Consider the following 17,820-nt stretch of genomic DNA (forward strand, 5'->3'; position numbering starts at 1 on the left):
CCGCATTGTAACTGCACCCACACACACACACACACACACACACACACACACACATCGAGGAGACACTGCTGGAGGGCAAAAAGGCAGGCATAACCCCACTCATGCTCTTTCTCGCCGGTGTTAGTCGAATAACCGTAGCCCCCGCGTCTATACCTGAATGTGTTTATCCTCGCTCTCCTTTTTTTATGGGCACAAATTTCCCCTTGTTTGCACATTTACAAGAAAAAAAAAAAATATATATATATATATATATATATATATGCGATAATTTTCATTCCCTGTCACATGGTGTTACTTTAAATATGGTAGCGCATGAGGCAATTCCAGTGTAAGGAACAGTTCTTGTGATTAGCAGATGTTCAACACTGAATCTGATGAAAGCGAGTTTTTCTGTTGGAGGTTCCCTGACATTCGTAGAGTATATGTATATCGGGCCTCAAAATGAGCGCATCCAGAGTTAAAGCTTAACCATTCCACAAACACTCATTATCGTCCCTCTCCACTGAGTGCGCTGCCCGATATTGAAGAAAAGACAAGGGCAAAAAATAACCATCACTGCACCCCTCCTCCCCAAGTTCCTCATCGCCATCATCATTTTCATCATTACAGAAAATATGACCGAGAGCAGAATCCCACAATGCTGTGCAAACGTCGACGTGAGTTAGCGTCAAGAACACACAAGAGATATGCATGCATCATCTGGCCAGGAGAACATCACTTGTGGGGAGACAGCCAGAGGCCCTAAGGAGAAGAGGTGGAAAGAAGGAGGGAGGGCGAGGGGGAGGCGTGAAAAGGAGAGAACAGTAGCGGGGTTGGAAGGGGTGGGGATGCAGAACAACAGATGGGAATTGAGAGTCAAGTGAAAAGAGAACAAGGTGCGCCATTAGGAGAGAAAACAAGGGATGAAATGAGTGGGATGTTCACATGCAGGGGGAATAATACAAAGAAAGCAATCAGAGAAAATGGAGGCATAATATCCTCCCGCTGCATAATCTCCACAGATTTAACCGTAAAGCATAATCTCCACAGGTTTGACAGTACAACACGTGGCCTCAATCTGAGCCAATTACAAAGTGGAGCAGTTTGCATTGCATGTGTATGTGGTTATCGATTCGCTGTGTGTTTGGCAGTACGTTTAAGATTTGGGAGTGTTCCGAAGTGGGCAGACAGCTGGGGTCCCCACGCATGTAATAGCCCTCCACGTTGCCTTTGATGCCCTTCGCTGACCAGATTAAAGCCCGAATGACAAACACACAGCGGCTGCAAACATCTGTTCTCCAACACGCGGTCCATTCCTCCACATGCTGAGCAGCGTTGGTCAATCCTCAGTCCCGGTCCCCAATGCGGAAAACATCTGCAGCCATAAACTAGTGCACATTAACCACTGGAGCATGACACCAAGCTAACCCACAAACCATGAGGCCATCCTCCTGTACACGAAAAACCAAAATGGCGTGATCAAGCTGACTGCCATTTTGTTCCATTCTGTCTCATTGTCAACATTAAAATAATCTTCCACTATTTCTTATTTATATTGAATGGCGCTGGTTTTAACACACTTCCCATACTCCCATCAAATAGTTCACTGATTCAAATACTTTTCTATAAATGTAAATGCAAGAGTTTAAGAGCTCCAATATGACAACGAATGAAAACAGTTTGCTCCCTCAGGCTAGTTTTTGTCCGTGTCAGTGATCAAACCTAACAGACGTTCAAAAGGTCATTGGCAGCATTATAGATGACCAATTAAATGGAGTGAGGCATCGCTGACATCTCTCGAGTCTCAAAAGTTAAATTGAGGCCAAGCCAACGATACGCAGTTGTAGAAATGAGGTACACTCTATGGGCTATACTGGATGAGACTAAAAGTCTTGGGGCACGCCTCTTAATAAAATTAAAGGTTGGGCTCGTGCCTTTTGTGCTGCCTGAATTTTTAATTATTCAAATTACCAAAGTCTCTGACCACCGTTGTGTTGGAAACATTTGGGGGGAAATTTCTGTTCCAGCCTGACTGTGCCCCAATGTAAAGAGCAAGGTCTATAAACATATGGTTGCAAGGGTTAGGTGGAGTAGAACAACCTGAGAGTTCTGAACTCAAATTCTCATTTATTAGGCCGGTTTTCTACTCGTGCCGTGTTCTTTACACAGCATCCCCTTTAAGTGCACGATTGCTAAAATACGTTGAATGGTCTTGACACTCTGTAAGGGTTTGCTTGTGTGCCATGGTCTGCTTCCAAGCTGGAAGTGTAAAGAGAGAGCCAGGACAAGAATGTAAAAGGAGGAATCGCGATACAAAAACAACAGATTTAAAAAATAAATAAATGTTTCTTCATAGATTTAGAGGCAAAAAGACTGTAACAAATACAATTATATGGCATGTTATTGCGGGCAAGTGTAAAGTGTTTTCAACCTCATGTTAGTTCACCACAGCCACAATAAATTAAGCATAGCACAGCCGCAAACAGCAAAATGCAAAAAGGGCTGTAAAGCTGCAGCACTCTGAACATTTACTGGTATAAAAGACTGCACACTTTTGTCTTGAATAAAGCATGTATTTATGAAACATCCAGGTAGGACATGAGAAAACAGGTGCTTTAGTGTATGGCCTTTGACAAAAGATGCTGCATTCAGTGGATTCCATGAATTAATAACGGTTCCAGATAGTTGTCCACTCAGTAAGGTGCATGCTGGGAAGTCTGATGTCGAATTCTTATGAATCAAAGGATGCAACGGATGGGGGATGTTGACCTTTTACGGGCAAACGGAGGCATTTGGGATGAATGAATGGACAAACGGAAGTCTGGAATGGGACACTTAGCGTTTCTAACATGCTTTGGCCTAGATGAGTTTGGTTGCCGAAAGGGCCGCATCAATAATAAACTATGGAGACCTTCTGACTGGCGAGAGATGCTCCTTTTACCAATCAGCTATAGGCAGACTGATCAAAGTCAATTAGGTTCCTGAAAATGTTGGCATTCCACAGAACTACCTGATCTTATGGGTTGAAAATCATTCCATGAACATTGACTTATATCAAATACATTTTTCCCCCATGTGGTGCATTATTATGCACTCGGCTGTTAGGCTCACTCACTCACTCAGCCAGGATAGCTCATGACATGAGCTGCAGATAAAAGATGTTAGTTTTCTTTTAATGTTGTTCTTTGGTGGGGGGGGAGTTAACTGCACATAATTAACTCATTCCCTGCCAGTCCTCCATGTTAAAATGGATATTGGAATTCAACAGCCATCAATGGCAGTGATTAATGAAGATTGGCTAAAAATTAAGTACAACTTCACCGTAAGCCAAACAGTGGAAGCGTTAAGGCTGGTGGGTGATGATGTCATGGTGATTCCATTCTACATCACTGATGTAAAAGGCAAGAAAATACAGTACGTGAAGTGTATATTGTGTCACAGAGAAAGGTATTGCTCAATACACTGCTCCATAATAAAGAAATACCAAGCTGCTTGCTAAAGTGTTTCTTTCGTACAACAACAACAACAACAACAACAACAAAAAACTTCGTCATCAATGTCCAGATCACTGCTCTGGAGTTCTACGGACGACACCAACAGTAATGCTATCAGAGGCATGCTACTAATAATATATACAAAATGTGCATATATTTCGACCAGATTGCGAACGCAGCCTAAATATAACAAGAAAAATGTAACACCATTTTTTTTTTTAGATATTGCTCACAAATGAGCAATTCGTCTTTTTGCTAAGTGGCTGAGCTTTTTAACACAGCTCTCCTCATCAGCGCATGTAAGTACTGCAAAGCTACTGTACTTGTCATCTCGCCGTGTCCTTTCAACAAACAACATGCCTCTTAATATTCCCTAAGTACGTTTACGACATTCTGAACATCATCAACATTGAACATCTTAATATTTTAATAACTGAATATAATCACCATCAAACCTGACTTTATGCATGTCCCTGGCAACAGAGTGTCACACGTTTTCCAGCAATGACAGCAGCAATGATTCACTACTGTTCCTGTATGGTGTGAAGACCCACCAAGTTGTTCTAAATGGAGTAGTTTAAATCAGTGCCAAGTAATCTAAAATGTGGTATGTAGCCATATTTCAAAATATAATGTTCAGACATTACATCATTCAATTACAACCAGCAATGTAAAATATATGGCACCATGTTATACAGTCAGCAGTAAAGCGTTAATAAGGGGGGAAAAACTCACTGGAGGGCATGCCAATTCCGTGAAACGTAAAACAAAAAAAATTCTACTTACTAAGGATAGCTTAGTCAAAGGGGATGAAGTGCACTTTATTTAATCGCTTGTGTATTTGAAGAACATTGAATGGCACATCGAACAAGGCAGCAATGTCAGAAAAACCAAAAACATTTTACTTGGGCGAAAATTGTATGTAACCTCTTACAATCAAGCCCCAGTTTGCAGAGAGAGTCTAGGTCAAAGGGGACGTTTCGCTGAAAATGTTAGTCTAGACTGCCTTACTTATTGATCAGTGATCTGACCGAGTTCTGTGCAATTGGCTAACCATGCTTTGTATTGATAAATCCATGGCTCTGTCAGCAGTGCAGAACAAGCAAATGGGTTTGTAATTGTGCCTTTTTCCTCTTCAGTGGACCTCCCCCCACCACCTTCGGTACTAACATACTACACCCTGATAAAGTTGATCACAAATGTATGAAGGATACAAGGCAACATGGCTCTGCAATGTCATTAAATAAAGCAAAAAACAGTTTCTGGCCATGGTCGATTTCTCCACAAGGTAGGGCAACGTGATGCAGACACTGTTCGCTTTCAGCTCAAGTACTGTATATAGGTGTGTGTGTGTGTGTGTGTGTGTGCGCTTGTTTCTGTGTGCGAGTGGGGTTGTTGGTGGGGTAGATGGACAGGCACTGTTACGCTGAGACGATAAAGAAAACAATTCTGTGGCGAGAGGGATTGCTCTCTCTGTCACATGTGCATTACGTACATCGTTTGACAGCCTGCTACATCTCATAGTGCTGCAAAAGCTGCACATACATATCAGGGGTCACAAAATGAAAAGGCCATCAAAACAAACACACACAAAAAATGGTGTTAACATCTGTCCAATGCCGTCCACAAACTGTAGCCTTAGTTTCTAAATTTGTGTTTGCAGAAAGGCTCACAAATACCGTCACCTTTTTTGCGTTGCATAATGAATTTACACCACACATGGAACAAGGCTACAAGCGACAAAACAGTGTGTATGCTTCTTCACATCAGGCATATGCTTTCATCCCCAACCAACTGTAAGAAAGTGCACCTCAGTTCTTGAAGGTGTTTGCATGGTCCAGTTAACAACAGATGCTAGCCCTTAGCTAACTTACCAATCGTCATAATGCGCAGGCCTCCAAGGAGTAAGCATGGTCCAGTTATCACCAGATGCTAGCCCCTTGTCACACAGTCTTAAGCCAACAAAAAGAAAAGAAAAGAAAAGAAAAGAAAAATGATGATTGAGTCCTTCCTCACTGCCTAGGCAACCCATATCGCTCATATCTTTCATATGAGCACGAGAGCAGCATAAACAGAAGAACATAAATCCCTGGCACATTATGACACAGCAATTATATAAATGGTGAGGTATGTTGAATTATTGTGAATGTACAATGGCCATTTGTTGTACTGGAGCGGCTCCAAGTACCGGAGACAAATTCCTTGTGTGTTTTGGACATACTTGGCAAATAAAGATGATTCTGATTCTGATTCTGATTCTGATTGAACAGCAATAGACAAAGAACAGCAACACCACTGGTTTTTACCGCTCACCATCACCTAAAATCAACTGTTTTTCATTGATATGAAACAGTTATTACATGCTTTATGATTTGATTCTCTTTAAAAGTGTTTGTCAACAGTAGCATTTGGATGTGACATATTTTTAATGATAGGAATTTTTTTTGTCTTATTTCTCAGAGGGGATATACAACTTTTAATTGTTGTCCTGTATTATATTCACGTTACCCCAACATTACAAAATCAATAGATCTGATACGAGTGTTATCAACTCGTTCAAAGATATCAAACTGGTGGCCTGGGCGCCAGATCCGGCTCGCCACATAATTTTATGTGACCTGCAAAACCAAATCAAAATTGCTAATTGTGTTCTGGTGTAATAACACTCAGATACGGCAAGCATTTCTTTTTTGTTACCAATTCCCCTTTGAAAAGAAATGTAATAGTTGTTTTTAGAGGCTTCTGATTACAAAACTGCTTATTCATCAATTCTACTACTATTCTACTGTATGTAATTTTGTCAGGTGATAATTCATTAATATGGGTTCACAGTCACTGCGGTCCTCCGAGGGAAGTCATAACTACAATGTGGCCAGTGACAAAAATGAGGTTTATACCCCTGACCTAGCTGTACAAAACTTTGTGGTCAAGACTGCCTCTACCTCAACAGTCCAGAAGATGCTGGATAAACAGCGGATACTGTAAGTACACAAGAGGACCGTCTGACTCGCAACAGATGGTGCAATGTGGCCAACATATCTACTCGCAGAAAAACATTGACAATCTGCCTAGAAACACACAGAGCTGGCAAGCATTACATTTTGGATTATTGCAACGGGTATGAGTGAAATGCCTGATTAAGGGCAACGTGCCACCTTCAAAAAACACCAGAGAGTAATTCCCAGTTGAAGCCCTTCTGAACTTTAAAGTGGCATATTACATTTGCAGATAGCCACCAGAAGCGCGAAATAAGTGCTTAATGGCTTGACCACAATCTAATTTTTGCATTACAGCGCAGTCCGCCACCCACCTTGATGCCTGGCCCAACTATCGGAAGCTTCAACAAATAAAAATACTTTCTAATCCACCACCCACATGGCGTATGCCAGCTCTGAAGCGCAAATACAGCACGGAGGTGGGCCTAAATGATTCCATCCATGCGAGGCGTTTTGTGAGCAAACACCATTTCATGCCTGGGGAAAGCATGGCGTTGACTCTCAAATTATGCCAATTAGGCTAATGTTGTTTACTGCACAGTCCGTGGTGCTGAACGGCTCAAAGGAATGCTCAACAGTGAAGAGAACACAGTGACAAGGAAGCAGAGCAAGAGAATGAGACGCAGTAGGAAAGACACCGCACAAGCAGAGGTCAAGGTAATTTATGACAACCCTTAGGGCATAATTTATAATAATGATGACTATGAAAAAAAAAAAAAAAAAAACTCTTATTGCCCACATTTTATTGTAGCACACAAAAAAACTAAATCATAAAGAACAGCCAGACCAGTGTGGTCCCCGCATTCTCTTCCTTGTTGGTTGGGCCACTAAGGCTGGCAGACCGCCCTGGACCCCTGGGCATGGGTCATGCCCTGGTGCCCCCTGGCCTGCATATCTCTCTCAAAGGGGTTAAGGCCCATCAACAACTCTGAAGACCTCCAATGACTAACATGCATGTTTGACTTGTTTAGTGACTAGCATATCTCCATAGACACACATTTATGGGATTTACTGTGGTGTGGGGACTCTCTGTAAGTGCTATGCAAAGCCCTTATGAAGAGGTTAACGTCCTGCACTCAAATTCTTTACAGGTGTTTTGGCACTGCTTAGCCACTCCCACCACACACCGGTAGCACTGCCTGGCTCATTGCCACTTTCTTGTCCTCTTCTGTCCCATGCTGTCCAATTTGATACTCATTACATTGCGTCCTCAAAGAGTGTAGCACTGCCTTGCCACTCCACATTATACAAATAGAATCCAACTTCTATGTGAGATTACTTTTGTCATATAATTGTGTTATAGTGTTGATGTTCTGTGTTATTTTTTGCTCTGTTCTCTTTTTTTTCTGTCTGTCCCCTTGCAAACCTTGTTCTGTCCGAATACAGTTCTATCTATCACAATCTAAATAAGCACAGAGAGAGCATATCAGATTCCCCTGTTGCAAAGCGTTACTGCTCTGGCCTAAAAGAAAAGGCCTACAGATCCACCATACTAGCATGTCCAAGCAGCTGAACAGGACAGGTTAGAATAAACAACAACAGAAAACACAATCAAACCAGAAATGGAACTTATTAGAACATACAAAAGCAGTCCTATCAAAGCTGCTCAGTACAATATGGTGAAGTTGTGAAGTTGTAATAGCGTGTAACTTATTATTTTGGTATGAAAGTTAATCATCTTTAAAACATGGGAAATTGCCTGCAACTAAGGTTTTATGAAAAATGTTTTGGAGATTCAAACGAATTGAAGGTCAATCCGTGTCCCCAAGCAGACTCCATTATATTGGAGCAAGACAATATACTTGCCTCAAATATAGTTTAACCATCAATTTAGTATACCAAAGCCACTGATGATTGTTTTGATGAGTGACTCATCAAACTTATTTTCATCTTGGACTTGAATTTTGTGCTAATGTCTAATGTAGCACGTAGGGTCATTCGACCCAGCGCTCCCTTCAACACATCACACATGTTTGCGCCTTTCTGTCCTGTAATAGTCTGCAGGAGCTGCTCTAATTCCATCAACAGCCTCTCATGATGACGATGATTAGTGCAACATTACTCTGAAGGTGCACACTTGCTCACTAAGGAAGCGAAAAGCTGGCCCAGTGCTTGGCCTGGTGTGACTGTTCATACTAACAGCAGATGATTAGAATTGATTACAACTGCATACTTGAAAGTTGAGAAACATGGCAAACTTCAACAACTATTCAAGCATTAAAGACAACACCCTAATCATAAAGAGCAGACATTGTTTTTTGTTTGTTTGTTTAATGTGTGTGTGTGTGTGTGTGTAAAATGTCATATGTTATAATCTGTGTCAAATATACACAACTCTGTGGTGGAAAAAGATTCCACTGAAAATACTGTGCTAAAAAAAAAGTCTACATACGCCTGAAAAAAATATATTGAATAACGTTTAAAAAATACCTCTTTCAACATACATACATAAAGGAATGAAAAGTTTTTTTTTTTTTTTTTTGATGGGGTAGGAGATACAAATAAAATGGTAAGGTGCCCAATCATTGGATAGTTTTTAAAAAAAAAAGGTTTTTAAAGAAGGTAATTGTGGCACGAACCTGCACTAAAGGTACATTCTCTGCAACTAGTCACAGTGAAGCACATCAGTACGATCAATTGATCTCGACTTGGCGTCACTGTTCCAATAATTTTGGAGGGGAGTGTATGCTGTATCTATATCTGTAAATATAATAACTTCAACATGAAGGACACAAGTGTAATCTAAGCCACAGTCTATTGATTCTTTTTCATGAGCACAATTTATGTGAAAATACAATGCTCGTGTGCCATCTTCCATTATTTATAAGACGTGGTCATTTGTTTTGCCAGTATCCCCTTGATATGCTTCATCTATCTGGCATATCTGCCAAATTGACATAAAATTAAAACTGTTACCATCTTAAGGTGGCCAGAATTGTGCATTGCACAGACAAAATTATACAATTTCCTTGATAAATGTGTACAAAAAAACTACACGTTTTTATTAAGTACACATCTTCAGCCAGTGATTGAGCAACAATTTTCCTGTTAGAACAGTTGAGGATGTGCATGGATTTAGAAAACAGGACATTTTGAGCAAGCCTCATCATTATCGAACAGATCCTGCAACCTCTGAAGGGGTCAAGCAATTATGCATCCCTGAATGCATCATACTCAGAATTCAAAGACTGCTGCCTTAAAAAAAAAAAAAAAAAAACGCCAAGGAAAAAAAGATGGAAAACTAACTTTAAATTAATTTGCAAAAAAGGATCAACACATACTGTACATTAGTGGATTAAGTAATATTTGGATGTAGTTTTTACTGCAAGAATGTCGTAGCTTTAACTGTGCACTCAATGTTGCCATCTTGTCAAGAGTTTGACAATGAAACAATTAAAATCCCGCATAATTCAGCAGATGCTTGAAATTTGATGTACACTGGGGATGTGGGTACTCAGTCCTTTAACAGTCATGCAGGAGGAAACAAAAGGCTGCACTCTTCTTCTCACAGGGTGTTCACATGGATTAATTAACACGTAACCAAAGCTTAATAAATGATTCAATAGGATATGCTACATAATTCCAGATTTAGTTGAAACCAACATGATTTGGATTACGATTCTGTATATTTGCGTCTTGATCTTTGCTGCATCGTAAACTGAGCTTGGTGCCAGAAACGCCCTTGGCTACCTAAAACAAACATCCAAAATACTGTAACTGAAGCTCCTTCAGACAGACGAGGGATGTGGTGATTAAACACATTAAACACATGTTGAATTATAAATGCCTGTTTGAGCTGAGAAATGACAATTTGCTTTATTTTATTTCAAGCAGCACCAGGAAATCTCCACCAAATGACTCTGCCAATACATAGAAGTCATGTGCATATAGTTGGCTTGCTCTATTCATTCAAGGGGATCAGTGGGGAAAAATCTTGAGTCTTTCTGACAAAGATTATTCTCTATCTTCAAGTGCCATCCAAGATTTGCCTAATGAAAAGGATATACTCTTCAGAGAGTACATAAAGCATTATTTACTCACATACATTAAGGATTGTGTGTCATTTAATTCAAATGTCCACCATCACTATTTTCCGAAAAGCTCAGCTTTATCTATTTGAGCAAGAGGAAATGGGGCTATTAAAACAAAAAAAAAAAAACAGGCGTGTGTGGAAATGTGAGTAAGGCAAATGAGGGAATGAGGTTTAGAAATGACAAAAATGTCAGATAATGTCTCAGCCAAGATTCCAGTAGACTCTGGCCACTTATATTTATTTACCTTCTAATTTTCCTAGCGATACACAAAGGTTAAGCAAATATATGTAAGGGTAGAGTTGCAGAGTATTGTGGGGAAATAATGTACAAGTATTTCAGCTCATTTTATCTATGCAAGATTTCAAAGCAATTTGTCGTCGGTCTGAAATAATACCTAATCAGTACAAAACTAATCCACCGTAACCTGCTCAAGGCGGCAGGGAAGTTGCAGCCCATCCCAGACTGGACAAATATGGTCACCAGTCCACGGCAGTGTAGTAACATGACATTTTCAATCAGGACCGTGCTGTTTAAATGGACGACTACCTCTTTCACTTCACTGTGAGATGAGAACTGGAGAGCAGGAAAAACAAGTGTGGGTGTTCATGTGTGCAAGCAAGTATCTGTGGTGTTTGTGTGTGCGCGTCTGAGCGTGAGTGCATCTTGTTCATGGCAAGAAATCAGCTCAGTTTAGCACATAATGGAAATGTGAATAGCCCCGAGCCCATCTCCCACACGGGTGGAGCGCTGGCTGGGAGCAGGATGCATCTTTCCAAATCCAAATAGTGAAAGGGAGTTTGCTAGGTTAAAATATGGGCTCCTTTCTCTCTCCTCCCCTGGAGCAATTCACAGTTTTGCCCATACATACATTACTCAAACAGGTCATCCACGCAGGTCTCACGAGCAGGGTGAAAGCATATTCACACACAAATGCGCACACATGCTGCGCACACATTCACACGCACTCACTCAGTTGTAGGTTCAGTGAATAGGTGACATTGCACATATTGTGACAGATGGAATCTATGGATCCGCAAGCTACAAAATGTTATGCTTAATTTAGTGTGAAATCTACCTTTTTAGGTGAAACTGCAACACATCCCAAAACAGGCAGTGCACATGATTATAATATACTGTCATTTTATTTTCACATTGAACTGTCGTCATGCAGTGTTGGCCAGGGCATCACGGTTACAAATGTCCAGAAGGGTCTGAAGAAATCTCAGACTCACGTGCTACTTCGAGAGATGCGTTTCGGCTCACAGCCTCTCCCAGATAGTTACGGGCCACGCAAACGTAGCTGCCATCGTCGGGCTTGCTCCTCCGTCCGTGGACGATGCGTAGGAAGAAGAGGGACCCCCTGGGCAGCAGCATGCGGTGCGAGCGAGGGTTGTCGCGGTCCGTCTCGACACGTTCGCCGTCCTTGTACCATTCCACCGTAGGGGCCGGACGGCCCTCGGCCTTACAGTTGAGAGTGGCTGGTTCCCCCTTGGACACAATCAGGTCAGAGGGGTGCTCGACAATGCGGGGAGGGGAGTCTTCCTGGCGAAGACGAGACCCTAGAGGAGACCAAAGGAGCACGCCATTGTCAGTCTAAATACATTTGCAATAATAATAATGTTAAGAATAATTAATACGCGGCACGCTGGACGACTGTTTTCCACATCTGCCTCACAGTTCTGAGGACATGGGTTCAAATCCGGCCTACCCTGTGTGGAGTTTGCATGTTCTCCCCGTCAGGAAACAAAATGCCAATCAATCAATAAAATAAAGACATTAAAAAACAGCATGTTTGTTGAGCCATTATCATTGCATTGCCAAACAGTGCAACCCATTTTCCCAACACTTTATGTTGGGCGACCATTTAATAAATAAATAAACATACCCAAGTTGGGATTGACCAGTAGTACTGAATTGTGAACAAATATTAAATTGACCACATTTGAACAGCATCAGTGGCTGTCTATTGATGTAGAGACATTTCTGCCCGGGAATAAACAAAATTGAATTTAAATGATGGTGAGGCTGATATTTTTCAAACGTATTCCCTAATTTACTGTAACTAACCAGGTTACATAATCTGTACATGATCAAGTTACATCATTGGGTTTGTACGTGCAATTGCAGATGTCACGAACGATCATTTGGGTAGTGTCCTTGAGAGCCAAATTAATTAGCGTCAGGGTCTTATTGGCTGCACAATGTTCTCACACACAGGCTTCAAAGTTTGCTGCAACTGAGAAGTCATTACATCTCATTAACTTTTTCATTAACGGGTTCTATCAAACGCTGACATCATCAAAGATGTCACTGCGAGTGTACAACAGAGAAGGGTACATCAGATGCTTCACTTTGTACTGTAACAATAGAAGAGCATGCCTTCATCTGCTTTTCTTTTCTTTTTTTTGTCCTTGATGGCTGGCTACACCGCAACGCTCATTCTGGAATTTTAGAAAGATCACGCACATGCCTGATCAAAAAAAACATCACATGTTGTGTCTCATAATGCAGTATCTTTACTTGTTCCACTGAGCCCATAAGTACACGTGTATGGTGCTCAAATGTTGACGAATTCTATCTTTGTATTCGTGGCGTAACAGGTCTTTTTAATGCATGGTTTTTAAAGGTTTTGCCCTTTTTTATGGTCATAATAATCTGTAAAGGGGAAATTCAATTTGTATATTTGTGTTGCACACACAGAGAACCAGATCACACACAGGCAGGCATACAAAGAGCCAGCAGACTTAGCATCTCTCCCACAACAAGTCGCCATTTTGACATTGTTGTCCATAGCAGGGATGCAGGAAGTTTAATTTTTGTTTCCAGAAGGAGACTAATTATGAATGGACTGTATATTAGCGGGGGTGGGGGCATTCAATCTATTGTTTTTGGCAGAACAGTTTACAATTTCTTGGCAATAAGTGCTTTTACACACAAACCCACAAACGTAAATGTTGCGCTGTCATCATGTGCGACATCGCACGAACACCCAGCTTGCTTGCTAGCGATCTGCTAACTGCATAACTCCTACCCCTTGGGATTGTTATCAGCTTTACTTTTGTCAGCGGTTAACTTTAATTTAACACACGTTGCCACAGGTAATCCTCAAACCTTAATCCACATGACTTTCCTTACACCATTGGCCTTTGAGGTGAGCATTTGATTGTTTGAATGCATGAATATGACAGTATTTTCTTCTTCTTTTACAATTGTTCGTTTAGGACGATAGACCGTTAGTTAAAACATTGCCTGCGTAAAGGGGACATATTTTGCCAAACCAACCTTTTCTCGTATTTGGGGTGTAACATTGTCTCTATGCTACCTCAGTCAAACTGCAATAGGAATTAAAATCTTCCACGCATTCCTGAGTTCCAGATGTTTTTTTCTGCCGAGGCCTGAAATCGGCTCATTGGAATTTCTCGAGCTTATCTACTTACTCTATGTCACAAGCGAAGATCTCCGCCTACGTTTCCGATCCCGAGACAAACAGGTCTGCTCTCACAAGTGGATCTTCTACATGGAGGCAACCAATCAGAGGAATGGGGGCGGTCTTAGCCAAATACGGACAAAGTGGATACAAAACTGGGTCAAACAGAAGTAGCTGTCAGAGGAGCCTTTTCTGGACATTTCTATGACAAAACCAACAGCCAAAATCCAAGACCTTTAAAACAATTTCTTTTCATTCTTTCCTCTCTTCTGCATCTTCTGCTCTACTTGCAGCTATCTGCAAGATCATCCTCTTCGGTCTTCCGTTTCCAGCATCCTTTCTACCGGCATAGCAAACAGTCTCATTCAAACTTGGTCTCCAAACCTTCCAGTCCGTGCTCTGATGAGCCAATTCCTGATCTTGTCCATCCTCGTCACTCCCAAAGAGAATGTAAGGATTTTCAACTCTGCCAATTCCAGCTCTCTCCCGCATGGTTTTGCAATAGTAATAAATTGAAGGGTGTTCAGCTTCCTGGGACAGATTGTGTTTGCCCTTGGAGATTCATTGAAAGTTGGTTAATTGTGCCTTTGTAGTGATGTGACCCATTTTGATTCTTTCATTTTGAGATGGGATCAGGACATGTCTCAGTTTAAAGCAGAGTAATCTCAGCAAGCATTTTGGTCATTCTTTTCAAGCTCTTGTACGTCTGTAATGTGATATAATTCCTTTTAGGAGATGAATATGTGTCTCGGACATACAATCTAATGTTCGATGCTGCCATATTAGTTTGTCTGAAGGTAAACTGAAGGTTCATTTTATTACTGAACATTCTTATATCAGTGCTGTCTCTTTTCAGTTGGTTGGTGCATTTAGTTTAGTTCGCTGTCAGAAAAAGGGGTACAGCAGAAGGAGATTTCTCTCCCTCAAATTACAGCTTATGCAAATGCACCCCAAAGGGCCAATTATTGGACTGCAAGGTTACTGTTTGTGCCTTTTTCAGGACCGAAAAGCCACAGTAAGTTTCCGAGTTGTAAAGGAACGCACCAGAGCCAAAACACATCAATAACTTGCAATGATGTAGCGTTCCACAAATTTGACCAACCAATATGCTGTAATTGCAGTACACAAGTATTTCAAGGATTGTTTCCCTTGGAAAGTGCTTCGAAAAGAACTTTCTCAGATCCTCTCGGAGGCCGTTGATCAGGATCTATCCATGGTGCTGAATTACTGGGCTGAGTCGAGAAGAAAGAAAGAAATAGCAATGTCGGGGATGCTTTCTGTCAGAGGTGAGGTCAACTCCTCATAGTAGTACAGTTCAGAGGAAACACTTTCAGGTTGTAATGAAAATGCGAGCTTTAATTATCTTTACTGACATCAAGTTTACGTGCATATTCACCAAATTGGTCATCTGCATTTAACCTATCACAGTAGTCAATGTGGCAAGGACACACTGGATCAGAGGGTGGCTTGCAGCACGCGGGGAGCAGTTTTAGGTTTTAGGTGCCTTGCTCAAGGGGTATCGGCTGCCCCATTTGATTGTCATGTAAAAGGCTCCTGTCTGTCAAGCTGTTTGCATTATTGGATCCCAAGAAAGGTTGGTTTGTGCCATAGCAGTTCTAAATTAGGTTGAGCTTACCAAAGTGTGTGGCATAAGAATGCGTCGCCATGCAACGCATTCAGTTATTTAGTGTTTTTCATTTCAATGTTTTATATTTATGGCCTACAGATATTTAAGGTCATTTTGACTTTACCACTGTAACAGCGTAAATTAGTGATGGACTATGGCGGTTTTCAACAAAATCTGGTGACGTCGTAAACCGAGGACCCCCGGATGTAGAAATTCTCAAAAACGATTGTTAAACATGAACCGTCAAACGTATTGTTTTACAAAACATCTTAAAACTATACGAACGCTTGATTACGATTTTGTACTTATTTACATGCATTCCTGGATAGAAAAAAAAGTGTTAGTGTTTAATAAATAATATGCTGTGAGTCGACTCGAATTTGGGTACGACAAAGTATAGTCAGTCATTTATCATCCCTCTACGAAAAGGTACAAAGTCAGGATCGTTGAAATTGAAAGGGTCTACATTAAAGCACTTCATGATGCCGGATTGTCTCTTCTCGATATTCTGTACAAAAAGAGTCATATGTGTATACGCAACATCATGGGAGCATCTACGGTGCTCGATTTGAGAAAAGCGATGAAACAATGCGTGCCTCCAGTCCAGTCAATGAAAATCAATGCAAAAGTACCCTAAAAGGAGCACGTTTCGCTGAGGGCTCATTTCCCATTCACAATGTGTCAGCCCAAAAACAGACACAATAGTCACGAGATAATTTCACACCACAATACTCTTAGTTTAGAGTGTACATATGAACAGTTCTGAGAAAAAAAAAAAAAAAGAAAAAGAAAAACTGTAAAAGTCCATCCACACAATCACATGACCACAAATCTTAACTGGTATGTGCTGGGAGCACAAAATCCCTTTTCCTTTATGAGTGGATATCAATTCTCAAGAGGAGAATTTTCAGACTAAGCACCTCGTCCACACCACATTAGCCGTCGTTACTGCAGGACACAAACTCTTCTCATCTGCCTGTGCAAATGAATTGTTGTGGCACACAGCACAGTAATGACTCATGGTAAAACAATAATGGAGATTGAATCTCTCAAAAGTGTTTCATAATTGAATGTCAATCATGACGTGCCCTGTTACACTTTGTCATGGCAAGGAGGGAGTTGAATTGTTGCACGAAGTCATTCTTCAAGTTTGACCACAGCAGATTCAAAAGGATGCCAAACCATTGAAAAGCATGCATACAATAGGCAGTGCGATCAGTTTTGCCTGAAGCGAGATATATTTGTGATGGATAGTATCATTTGAATGAACATACACTTGAAACAGAATATTGCAAAAGTGTAATCATTTCTGGCTTACCATTGCTCATTCTGGTGCATAGAAGTCCACAGAGAAACAAATATTGTATCGGACCCATTCTGGCATATTGACCCCGTCAGCTAGCGACGCATGAATTCCTTCTCCTCCAGCGGGGAACAAAAAAAAAACAAAAAAAAATGTCATAAATCAATCCGTGTCTTCACCTTTGTGACTTTTGAAATGTCTACGGCTTCAAGTGAGCCAGCGAGGCGCTCGTTGCGGCGAGGAAAGGGAAGCCAGCCGCCTTCATCCTCTCCAGTCAACGCGCACCCACCAGTGAGCGCCGGTCTGCGGACACCTCGCTGTTATTTCTGCAGTCAGCAACTGCAAACAACACCAGCGACGCCCCGCACGCAACACTTAAACGCGGATCCGTCCGGCTCCGAACACATTCTTCTCCGTAACCGCCACTTTTTTTCTTGTTCCTCTTTTAGCGGGTCTGAAGGCAGGCAAGCGCGGGACAAGTTGAGGGGTGGAGGCGCGGCTGCGGTTTGTGGAGGAGCTGAGTTGGGAAGCGGCGACGGTGCAGCAGCTCGCGCGGCCCCTCCTCCTCCATGCACGAGGAAGGAAAAACCGGGTATGGCACACGTCTCGAGAGGAGACGCTTCCCAACGCTTCACCTTCAACGCTTGTGCGTAACAATTTGCAGCCTTTAGACAGAATTTTGAACTTGCTTAATCCCGTCGATGGCTTTTCCCATGTGGTGTGTGCATCACAGTATATCATAGCAATCCCAAGATACCATGAAAATATGAGCAATATGAAAGATAGCGGTCTTTTGGGACAATTATAGTGTTGTTCTTGCATTATTTGTTTGTTTTTTTCATTGATCATCATGAAGAAAAAACAAATTAATATTGATTAGTATTGAGAGCAGGGGTGGGGAAGCTTTGGTGCTCACATTTGATTTGAATATGAACAAAGGGGACGATATAGGATCTAATG

General features: G+C 41.4%; 1 protein-coding gene across 2 annotated transcripts in view; it reads right to left on the reverse strand.

Moving 5' to 3' along the window:
- The window catches only part of LOC133467367 (roundabout homolog 2-like), a 65,539-nt gene extending 48,072 nt beyond the window's left edge, over window positions 1–17,467 (reverse strand). The window contains exons 1-2 of one of the 2 annotated variants that reach the window (XM_061752153.1): window positions 16,876–17,467; window positions 11,736–12,062 (exon numbers count right to left, since the gene is read on the reverse strand). In XM_061752153.1, coding sequence (XP_061608137.1) covers window positions 11,736–12,062; window positions 16,876–16,933 — 385 coding nt within the window. In that variant the 5' untranslated portion in view covers window positions 16,934–17,467. The remainder of the gene's footprint in view (window positions 1–11,735; window positions 12,063–16,875) is intronic. The other variant, XM_061752155.1, reaches the window with a different exon arrangement.
- Between the last annotated feature and the right edge of the window lie 353 nt (window positions 17,468–17,820).

Source organism: Phyllopteryx taeniolatus, chromosome 17 (genome assembly GCF_024500385.1).
Source record: "Phyllopteryx taeniolatus isolate TA_2022b chromosome 17, UOR_Ptae_1.2, whole genome shotgun sequence".
Classification (NCBI taxonomy): domain Eukaryota; kingdom Metazoa; phylum Chordata; class Actinopteri; order Syngnathiformes; family Syngnathidae; genus Phyllopteryx; species Phyllopteryx taeniolatus.